General features: G+C 37.7%; 1 protein-coding gene across 1 annotated transcript; it reads left to right on the plus strand.

Moving 5' to 3' along the window:
• The first annotated feature begins 208 nt into the window (after window positions 1-208).
• MTPN (myotrophin) lies at window positions 209-11,435 on the plus strand. The gene is made up of 4 exons (XM_070947428.1): window positions 209-510; window positions 6,050-6,163; window positions 6,700-6,783; window positions 8,707-11,435. Exons 1-4 carry the CDS (start codon window positions 439-441, stop codon window positions 8,791-8,793), a joined length of 357 nt encoding a protein of 118 aa, XP_070803529.1. The 5' UTR covers window positions 209-438; the 3' UTR covers window positions 8,794-11,435.
• The last annotated feature ends 782 nt before the right edge of the window (window positions 11,436-12,217 follow it).

Below are 12,217 nucleotides of genomic sequence, written 5' to 3' on the forward strand. Positions count from 1 at the left end.
TCCGCCCCGCGCAGGCTACGGAAGCCGTTGGTAGCCAGGCAAGTGAATAAGGAATGACTTTTTGGCGCACGCGCGCTTGCCTAGCCTGGCCTCACCTAGAGGGGGTGTGGGTGAAAGAAAGAAAAAAAAGCGAATAGTAAGCGGAACCGGAAGCGGTGTGTGGCGAGACCAAACGGTTTAATTACACCCGCCCCTCCACCTTTTTTTTTTTTTCACATGTTTAGCCGCGTTTCCCTTTTTCCGGCCTCCTCGCGCCCAGAGTGCCTGTTATTGGAGGCGTAACCGTCGCCCTCGCGCCCCCCCTTCCCGAGAGAGAGAGAGAGAGGCCTAACCGTCGATTCCGCCGCCGCCCTTTTCCGCTGCAGCCCCGCCCCGCCCCTTTCGCCCGAGTGGTACCGTGGCCTTTGGCGCCGAGTCCCGGTCAGGGCGGCCGCCGCTATGTCCGACAAGGAGTTCATGTGGGCCCTCAAAAACGGCGACCTGGACGAGGTGAAAGACTACGTGGCTAAGGTAAGGTGAGAGAAGCCGGGCTAGGAAGGCCCGAGGCTGGGGGTAGTTTTGTCCCTTTTGAGGCGGCGGGGTGGGGGTTTCCCTCTCTTTCTCTCTCTCACACCCATTCCGGGCGGTGTTTTCCCCTCATAGAAGGCCAAGGTGGGACTCGGGCCTGCCTGGAGGCGCCTTCTGCACGGGCGAATGGGTGGGCGCGAGGCCTCCTTAGTGGCCCACCGCTTTTCTCGCGCCCGAGGCGGGGGTCTTGGATGACGTCACTGGGAGGGCTCTGAATCTTGGCAGTGATTTCACTTGGAGGGGGGCTCGTCCAGATAAGCGCCCTCCCCCCTCGGGAAGAAGCGGCCTTGAAAGATGGTCGCGCGGCTCGAGGGAAAACGGCCGGTCCACGCCCGCCCTCCTTCCTTCCTTCGCCTCCGTTGAGGTGTGTCGGCTGTCATTCATACGCTCTCCCAGCGATTAACCGGGGTCTTCAAAGGCTGTTGGTTGGTCTCATAGTGCCTGGGGCAGAAGTATTAGCGCATCCCTACTCTCTTTAATTGGGGCTGCAGCCACACCCTTCTTCTAAATTATAATTCGTTTACAGGCATGCCCGTCTCCTGATTTGCATTTGAATCGTGTACTAAATACTGAATCCCCCTCCCCAAAAAAATAAAAAGTCAAAAAGATGAAAAAGACAGGCTCCGAGGTGCAACTTCCTGTTAAGTTTGTTGCTTTAATGAATTGAAGGTGATGAAGTAGAAATGGGAGAGGAGAAGGGATTAAAATAACTTTCCATCCTTTCCAAGGTAGGTAAAATGAGGACCCGGTTTGTGGGGGCAATAAGCTGACTTTGTATAAAATATACAAAGTATGAAGGCTATTGCTTAACGCCTTGTAAGCCACTCTGAGTCTCCGGAGAAGGGCGGCATATAAATCAAAATTAAAAAAAAAAAAACTTCCCTTCGTTTAGATAGGTCGTTAAAGAGTACTAAGGGTTAATTAATCCCCTTTAAATGCATTGGTAATGCATTTGCTGTGTGATAGAACAAAGTTTTTATTTTCTGTTTCTCTTACAATCTCCATTGAGCACCAAATCTGTATGATTAGTGGAGGGGAAGGAGCAGAATGGCATGCACTGTTCAATAGAAAGACAGAAGACAACATATTAGAAGGATTCCACTACTGTTGCTTTTCTATTTATGGTGACCAGTGGTGGGTTCCTGCCGGTTCTCCCCGATTCGGGAGAGCCGGTAGCGGAAATCTTCATAGGAGAGCGGACTGGTTCACTTTGAATGTCAGTTGGGCCCTCCTGCCTCCGCACTATACCTACCTTTATTTCTTTTGTTTGGTCCGCTGTGAGGCGCGGCAGAGTGTATTGTCATGCCTCAGCTGTTTTTTTAATGCGCTTGCGCGAAGCGCAAGTTCGGTGCGCATGCAAGCCAAGCGAGCATGCACGCGGCGATCACGCGCAAAGCGTGTGTGCAATGTGAACCGGTGGTAAAACTGATTAGAACCCACCACTGATGATGACCAAACCAATCTGCACAGATTTTAATTTCTGTCAAGCAGTACTGAGTAGCTGAGTCAGCAAACAGTTTCCTAATTAGAAAAAGATAGTTGAAAGAGTTACTGACTTTCCACCTGTGGCTTCAAAACTTTGAGTAGCCTTGGATTATTTCCCAACTCCAAGTGTTTATCAGTGAAATTGCATTGTTAAGTCCTTCTAGCTATTAACTCATGAGAGAAACTAGTTTTTTAAAAGTACTTTGAACTTCAGAATTGCAGTTAATCAAAAGGTTACCCACCTGTAGGACGATTGAGGCTGGAGAAGGCAAGGCTTTATGTTTTAAAAAGATGGGAGACAGTAATGTTTAGAAGGCTTTAATAGCCTTCCAAAGGTCCATAGGGAAGTCAGTCTGATCACAATTGGGAAATTATTCCATGGCTGGACTATCTAATCTTGAGTCCTTACATTCTGGAAGTGTGGAATCACAAGTGGCTGTTCACAGAAGATATGACAGGTTGGACTGATGTAAATTGAATAAAGGCAATACATGAAGAATTTATGGATTATAGATTAATGCAAGAACCTTAAATTATACTCACAAACTTATCAGTGAGCACTGCACAGCCCACAGAATTGGTATTATATGTTCTCAGCAATATTCTTCAAAGGCAGCCCTATTCAAAGTACATTGCAGTAATCCAATGGGGTGGTAATGGGACATGAATCATTGTAGCTAGGTCAGCCTGCATCACATACAGCTATCCTCACTTACCAACTGCTTAGGACTATTTGAAGTTACAATGGCGCTGAAAAAATTATAACCAGTCCTCATACTTAACAGTTGTAGCATCCCAGTGGTCATGTGATTGAGATTTAAACACTTTGCAATTGGCAAGTATTTATGTCACGTAACCTCATTTGTGTGTTTCAGTACCAGCTTCTGATAAGCAGTCAGTAGAGAAGCTGGTCACAAGTTGAAATCACATGATGTCTTGCTTAATGACTGTAGCAGAAGTGAGGTTGTAAGCCTGTCTCAGTCACCTGTTGTCCACTTAGCAACCTTGTTCAGTCACAGTTGTTATGTGAGGACTACCTGTAGGGGAGTAATTGATCGCCAGATGAATCTGGGCAAAGCTCCCCTAGCCATAGCTTTCATCGGCTGTTTTTGCCAGCTGGAGTTGTTTGTCCTAGACAAACCTGCTCTTTCAAAAAGCATACCTGCCCCTTTAGCACTGCAATTGATAGAAAATCCCAGGGTATAAATCGTAACTACATCTATTATCTTATTGGGATTTAGTTTGGTTTGTATCTCCCATTCAGACACTTATAGATTACAAACATTAAAACTGGAAATTGACATCATCTCCCTTACAGTCTGAACTGTTATAAATGTGGATGTTATCAGCATATTGATACCTCAAATTATATTACCTCACCCAAATGGATATGAAATTAAAAGTCCAAGCTGAAGAGGAATCATAGTTTTATGTTCATTTGGTACTAGTTTACTAGTCTTAGTGAGATCCATTGTGATACGTTATGTTAGAATAGGCCCTCTGAAATTTTACTTAGCAGCATTGACTCTTAATATGTAGCTTTGCTGATCTCTTATTCAGTAGTATCTGCTGTTCTTTCCAGTAGTTTTCTCCAAGCATCCAACTCCTCCAAATATTCTTTCTGAGAGCAATGCTTTGTGCAAATATATACTATAAAATATAGTATATAATGCAAAGACCACTCGGTTAGATGGCCATTCCCCGTCTACATTTTTGTCTTTTAAAAACTTAGAATTTTATATTTTTGACAAGTAAAATGATTATGGTCACAGTATGATGTAGTCCCATCCTTGCCATTTTTAAAAGCCCTTTTAAGTCATATTTTTAAATCAAAATAATTTAAGATAAATTAATGAATTCCATTCAATTTTTATTGCTTCTGAAACATTTTTCTCTTACTATGTACCGTGTTACTGTGTGAAAGGAAGGGTTAATATTGATTTTAAAAGAGCCTTTAAATGGATTGAATGAGAGAGAAGATGTATTATTGTATTGCTTTTTAGGGTAGGCGGGTGTCATCCCACTAAAAAGTATGCATATAGCAGTCTCAAGGGATGAAGGCATTTGTACTGATGAATATTTTGTAGTAGTTTGATTGAATTCAGTTTTCAGAAAATAATTTACTTGAACAATAGGGAAAATGCAAAAGGCAGAGTCAAAAGCAAAGATATCTGGCTTTGTTTAATAATAACAAGGAAAAGTAATAAGCATTTTAAATTATAAAGTTACTGTCACACAATTAAATGATTTATCAGTCCATTTATTCATTGTGTTTTTTAATGGACTGATCCCAGAGTGCATTGAATGGATTAAGACAAACATCTAATTCCCTATTACAGTTTCAGATGGCAACTGAACAGAAGAATTTAAATGATTATCGAGATATTATTTGGGATATGAAGCAGAGTAACTACATTATCTATAATCCTTTGAATTCCTATAAAAAGTATGTTTATCAGTTCTAGAACTTTGAGTCAAAAAAAGTAATTACCATTATTGCTTCAATGAGTTTTAGTTCTGTCCTCTGTTAATGAAGGAGCACATTGAAAAGTATATTGTAAGCAATTGCTATGTTCCTGGAAAGTAGCCATTGCTTAACATAGAGGAATGTTCGAGGATATCATATTATCTGGAAATGCTAAAATCTTTAGATTTATTTATTTATATATATTTATTTATATATATATATATATATCTTTAGATTATAAATTATTTCATTGTTAAGCATTTATATAAAAAGCTGTGACTATGCACAAGTAGTTTGTGTATGTCACTACAATTTTGAGTGTACACGCTACAAGAAGAAAGGAACAAGTTTCTATCAAGGGTTACTTATTTTTCAGTATTATGCACCTAAATACTATTTGTTGGAACAACCAGTTTCACGCCTTTGTGTGTTTTTCAGTAATGGCTAGATAACTAAAATTACCCAGGTATAAGATGAAAGAGCTCTTCTGGTGGCAACACATAACATGAATACTAGGCTGAGAATGACATCCGTACTTCAGAACTCCTAATAATGATAAACCTTCAGGATATATTCAGGTTTTGACTAGAATTTTGCATTTGCTTGGAATTAAATAGCCTACTGAGAGCATTCAATGAGAATTTTTATTTGGTCAGTGTTGCAGTGGAACAAAATTTCAACTATTCCAGGTATTGTGAGTTCTGATGGAGAAAAAATGAAACACTGTGTCTGTTCTACCGTAAGAAACAGTGGCAATTCAAAATAATTCCCTAATGTACAAAGGAATATAAGGTTATAGCCCATATTGAATTTTACCTAGATAACTGCCTAGAGCAAACTTGGCCCTGCAGATTATTTTAAAATATATTTGAGTAGCAAACATTGGAAATAACAGTTACCAGAAATCTCTGAACCCAACAAATAATTCATTTTACTCATTTCACCACAGCATAATATAATGAAAGCAAAAATGTACTTGTTTGCTTTGATATTTGTTACTGTACATGAAATGGATATTGGACAATAATGTTCATATTTTTTGGAAAATAGATGGTTTAAGAGAGGAGTGAAGGAATCTATTTATGCCAAAGTGAATTTTTTTTCCTTCAATAGAGGTGGAGGCTTCAGATATAACCTGTCCCCCATTTTTTATGCTGCTGTTTCATCAGTCCCCAAGGTTAAGACTGCTTCACAGGTTTACCAGGAAGCCTACACACTTAACAACCCACCTAGGGTATAGGACTTAGGAATTGAAACATTTACATCTTAACAACTTTCTGCCTACTCACCTAACAAGCCTATCCAGATTAGATGAGAAATGAAACTTCCCTGGAGGGCATATATGGGGTCTCTCTAACAACTTGCTCAGACTGAAGAAGCTACTTAGATAAACTGAAATGTTTTGAATCAACAAGAAAAGTCTAGTTGCCATGACTGAACTTCCAGACTACTGACCTCCATGTTATGACTGGTTGAAGTAAAAGATATTTTACCAAACGATAATTAACTTTTTCTTTTTTAATTCTAAAGGGTGAAGATGTTAACCGAACATTGGAAGGTGGGAGAAAACCTCTTCACTATGCAGCAGATTGTGGACAGCTTGAGATTCTGGAGTTTCTTCTACTAAAGGGAGCTGATATTAATGTATGTTGAATAAAATCATTCAGGCAATATAATAGATAAATGTATCTATTAGATTAAGACAGATAGCTGTTTTAAATGCATAAAATGGGATGCATATATAGTTACCCTTGGCATAAGTGTTAATTTTGTTGCAATGTTGTACTGGACGGGGGAAAAACAGCTGTATTAGGGAAGAGGGTACTTGTCCTTTCCCTGACAATGGGTTTTTCGCTGCAACTTCCCCTGCCAAAGTCCTATTTAAATAATTTTGCTCAAGTATCTTAAAACACTTTGAAGACTTTCTATAGGGATGGATAATATTTGTAGCAAAAGGAATTCTTATTTGTCAGTCCTCTTCTAGCAATATCCTGATCCAAATTTTAAGTAAATATTGTAGATAAAGAAATTTTTGTAGAAGTAAAGACCATTTCTACTTGCTTGCTTCACATTCTCACTGTTGACTTACATTTTGGCAAAGTGTAACCTGCCAATAATTTGATATTTGCATGTATCAATTTGGCTTGCTTTTTTACAGCTTTATTTTTTTCTTTTTATAGGCTCCAGATAAACACAGCATCACTCCACTTCTTTCAGCAGTTTATGAAGATCACGTGTCCTGTGTGAAATTACTTCTGTCAAAGGTGAGAATATGTGATAGTATCATTCTGACAATTGTACTAACTTAGTAAATTTCATTTTTCAAGATGTTTTTGTCAGACGTTCTGGAGTAGATATCAGAAATAAATTCAGATAGACCAAAGAAATAGGGTGAGAAAGGAAAGAAGAAAGCATTTAATGAAGTACAGAGCTTCTGAAATGTTTGAGAATAATAAGATTTGGTCTTTAGAATCCCTTTTTATTAGTCATTGACTTGAGCTATTGTATGTATAACATAAAGTTTAGTGTAGTTATTTTATTCTACCGTAAAATTATTTAGCTACTTTAGCTGTGAATGGTTATTCATGTTGATATTGTCAATTAAACAACTGTAAGCAAATAGGAAAAATCCTATTAAATATAAATGTTACAAAACTTAAGGTATTTTGGAAAATATTGTTTTAAAGATTTTTAGCTCAAATATATTTTTATACAAAGAGAGGCCAATGTAGTAACTTTACACTGTTTCAGTTTCAAGCATGAGTCCCATTTGTATACATCCACTTTTCAAAGGAAAAAACTTCATATGGCAAGATGGCATGATTTCATTTTCTGTTGTAATAAAAATCTTAATTTCATAGTTAAATATCTAACTCTACAAATATTGAATTCAGTATACTGGAAAGAAAAGATTAGTTTCTTTCAACATGGCTTCTTTTTCAAGTAGTTTAGAAGCAGGCATTTAAGACAAATACTGTTTCTCATGCTGTTCTTTTTTGCTGTTTTATATTATTTCTGTTAGATACATACACAGAGAAAGAGAGAGAGAAAGAGAACAACGAATGTCCAAATTGTGATCATGTGGCCTTGGGGTGGTGTGATCATCATAATTTCAAGGACATTATTTTTTAAATTATTTTTTCTGACACCATTGTAACATCAAACCATTATTAAACAGTCATACATTGGTGGTCATTAAATGAATCTGGCTTCCTCCATTGACGTTGCTTGTTGGAAAGTGCCTGAGAAGGTTACAAATAGCTCCAATCATTGTAAATACATGCCAGTGGCCAAGCACTTGAATTTTTATCACGAGACAACAAGGACACCAAAATGGTCATAAATACAAGGATCAGTTGTAAGTCACTTTTTTCAGTGCCACCAAGTCTCGCTCTTTAGTGTCATTTGAACTGTAAGGGGTTGTGAAGCAGGCTGTGGTGTACCTTCTCAAGTTATCATTGGATTCATTGGTCCTTTGTGATGACTTGAGTATCCCTGTGCAGTCTCCAGCCTATCTTTTTAAGGCATGTTGGTAGAGAGGGTGGTCTGGCCCAGCTCCAGAGTAGGAAATGGATCTTTTGGACACTTTTCACTTGAACTTCAGGCCACAGTTTGATACAAAGACATCATTACATATGTTACACATTCAATAACTGTGCATAATCAATGTTTCCTCTAGTCTCACTTTTTTATGCTGCAAGTACAGCTGCAGCAAAGAGAACCTTTTCACAAGTTGTGTCCTTACTTAGGCTGGGAAGCCTTTGAGACATTCATGCCCCATGATTGGGTTACTGTAATGTGCTGTTTTTGAGCCCTCAAAGACCATCTCATAGATGGTGTTCTGTTCTCTCTAGAATCATCACGGAATCAGGCAGCCTGGCAATTTTTTAGATAAATATGCTGTTTACATTGTGGAATGACCAAGAATTAGTATTTACATTAATGAATGATATGGTTATTTTGCTTGGTAATTCATATTGAAAAATATATGGATAGGCACACTATTACAATAAAGACCCTATTGACGGTATGAAGCAATATTTTTTTTACCTTTGTTCAGCACCATTGTGTAAGTTCTGGAAACTAAAAGAGCTAGCAGGCTGATTGCATAGATGATCACTTGGAGAATCAGGTATATAACAAAGAAGTTCATTTTTCCTAAAGTGACAGTTCTTATCTTTTTACAGGGTGCTGATAAGACTGTGAAAGGGCCAGATGGACTAACTGCCTTTGAAGCCACTGACAATCAGGCAATCAAAGCTCTTCTTCAGTGACGGATGGACTGAGATCTAATGTCTCTCCTGTGGCCTCACACTGCTGCCTGTCTATCACTCTTTGTATCTTCCAGCTTCTTCAGCTAAATATTGGAGAGGGAGGAAAAAAACACAGTAAATCAGTCTAGTTAGGTACCTCTATCAAAAAGAGAACATGTTTGGAGAGTAGAAATACATATAATTGGTGTCTCTTTAGGACTTTTTACCCTGAACTATTTTCCCCATTTCTAGCAAAAGTATACTTATGCTGTGGAAGGGGAGAAGAATGTGGTCTGTAATGTAGCTTGTAAATGACTTGCTGAAAGTTTGTAAAATGGAAACTCTGTTCTTTATTTTCTAATATGTAAAAGCAATTAGCAGCCCAGCACTGTTGTACCGACACTTAACAAGCAAGGCAATGGGATAGCTTTTCTGTAGTTCTGTCCCTGTGCCTTAAATAGATTATGTAATGCTGAAGGGTTTTGCTGATAATGTCCCAGTATTTAATAATTTAATGCCATTATTAACAAGGAACAAATAATACAAGCAGGGCAAATCTCCAGCAGAGGTGCTGAAAGAATGATTAAAATCATGGGTTTTCTACCTTCCAAGATGCAAACCAATTACTTCTGGAATAGAGCTTTTGAAAAACTTCTAATTAGAGTGCCCTTCCCTAGAACATTGTAAAATACATTGGAACTAAGTGACTGTTCCAGAACCGTTGGCACTAGAAAATGGTAGCTTTGCCTTCACAGTTTAAATTCAAAATACCCTAATAAAATGACTCAAATTAACTTCGTTTTAAAGAAGGAAGGAGCTTCTATTCTCTTAGCATCATCCTTGCCATATTAATCTGGTTAAATGCATGTATCTTTGAAAGGGGATTTGATTTACTATTAAGCCATTGCATCAGACAATGATCAAAAGTATATACAATTGATAAAATAGTCCTGAACAAATGACAGGTTGCATCTACTGCCCAGTAACAGATTATGGTTTATACAAGTAATTTCAAAAGTCTTCAGTGCAGCGCTTTAAAAATATTCACAAGTAAGGATTTGTAGTATGCTAATACCTTGATTGGGATGCTAGGTCAAATAGCATTTAGATATTCTTATTGAAAAAAGTCAATTCATTTTCTATCATAATATTAAAAACTTCCCACTGAGATATTTATTGGCTTTGAACAACGTGTGCAGTGCAATGTTGACTGTCATCTAGGAAGTTCTGGTGTCTAGCACATTTCAACAAATGAATGTAGCTTTTCAGTTTTAAAACATTTAACATTTACTATTGTACCATCCTCTCATCAGAAAAAAAGAAAGTGGGGAAATGGACTTGTTAAGCAATGTTAATATTGCATCTTAAATTGTATCTTATTTGTCCCTTATCACAGATATCACTTGTTATACTCAGATCGGTTATCCAGCATCCATGGGGAATAAACTTTATTCTCCAAAGATTGTTTTAAAAGTAGATCTATGTAATATATTTTTGTATTGGTGCAGAAATGTGATATAAAAATAATAAACTTTGCATGCACAGTCTACATAATCACATTTTCACCTTTTTGTGCTATGGTAAACTGAAAGATATTAATCCAATAAATTGAATTTCAGATTAATTTTAAAATTAAACATATTTTGTCCTAATCGGCATGGCCTAGTTGACATTTGCCCTGAAGGGATATGAAATATTATCATTCTATTCTAGTGAAGCATAAATTATGATTATCGTTTGTTCAAATGTTTCTTCCATTTTCTCTCTCTCTCTCTCTCTCTCTCTCTCTCTCTCTCTCTCTCTCTCTCTCTCTCTCTCCCCCTCCCCCTCCTCCTCCCTCTCTCTCCCCCTCCTCCCCTCTCTCTCCTTCATCAGATATAATGGAGCATTTGTGCCTCTTACTGCCCACTTTTTTTTGCTCTTTGCTCATGTTTTCCTTGCACATCTACAGGTAGATTCCAATGAATAACACCTATCTTATACTTATTTGTTCGGGGTTATTAAATATATATTTGCCCTTTCTCTGCTATTCATTTAAGAAATCAAGCTAATTTTAGGGGTTTTTTTTCCTTTTATTTGTACTAAGATGTGGTTTATAGTCTAAAATTGTTGCCAGTAACTGATGATATTAACTCTTGGTGAACACTCTTGAAGTATCCCATCCCAATCCCCACTTAAGGGAATCATCGGCACTAGTTAGCAATCTAGAAATCAGTGCAGTATCAGTCTCCTTCATTTCTGATTTCTGTTTAGGGTGATTTGCCGGTTTAAAACTTTCTGCTCCTCTTTGTTATAGGCATTGCTTTCATGACTTGGTTTTTGTTCTTCAGTACAGTACTAAGTAGATGAATTGATCAATAGAAGAAGCTGGTAAGAATAGAATGTCCTAGTTGAGCAATTCCAGTGTTGCATGCAGAATCTTCAACTGAACAGTCTTATATTTTATAAATGGGGAAAACAATCATCTTTCTACTCCAGTGATGGGGGAAAAATAGTGCTTTGTGCATTTTGATATTTGACTTTTTTTCCACAATGTAACCATTTTGAGAACAGTTTGATTTATCATAATCATGGTTCATAGACATCAGACTGCTAAATGATACAGTGTTTGTGTTGCAGGAATGAATGGAATAAACTTGAATTGTGTTATAGAAAAATCTGAATATTTTTGTTACCTCTCTATCCTTTCTATATTCCTTTCTCTGTAGTCTTGCACATGCAAAATAATGCTTTGTAACATTTTACAAAGCAATTTATAAATCCTGTATGGGACTACAGCTATTCAACTGCACTTGAATTGTTAAACTATTTGTAGTTCTCAAGTTTTTGGAAAGTTAATCTTTATTAAGAAACCTGTGGGATGGTGTTAAAAACAGACAATTTTAGCTTCTGACGGTGATACCTAATCATCTTAAAGAATAGACGAAAGAAGCAAAATATTAGCCGTTTCCATATCACAAATTTCTAAGAGGCACTCATTAATCTAGCCCAGGGGTCCCCAGACTTTTTAGCTCATCCACCCTTTCACAAAGTTTCAAATTGTTCATCACCCCCCAAATATTTATTACATGAAAATCATTTAAGTACTTTAATACAAGTAGTACTCAACTTACAACCACAATTGAATTCCATTGCTAAGCAAGGTGGTGGTTAAATGAATTTTGTCCAATTTTATAACTTTGTTTACAATGGTTGTTAAGTGAATCATACGGTTCTTAAGCGAATCTGGCTTCTCCCATTGACATTGCTTGTCAGAAGCCAGCTGGGAAGGTGACAAATGGTGATCATGTGACACCAGAACCCCTGCAACTGTCATGAACACATGCCAGTTAACTGTCCAAATTTTGATCACATGACTAAGAGGATGCTGTTGTGTGAAGACAAGTTTTTTCAGAGCCATTGTACCTTTGAACAACTAAACAAATCAATGACTACTGGTTGTACC

The sequence above is a fragment of the Pituophis catenifer genome, unplaced genomic scaffold (assembly GCF_029215685.1).
Source record: "Pituophis catenifer annectens isolate HBS135680 unplaced genomic scaffold, rPitCat1.0.hap2 SCAF_7, whole genome shotgun sequence".
Taxonomy (NCBI): Eukaryota; Metazoa; Chordata; class Lepidosauria; order Squamata; family Colubridae; genus Pituophis; species Pituophis catenifer.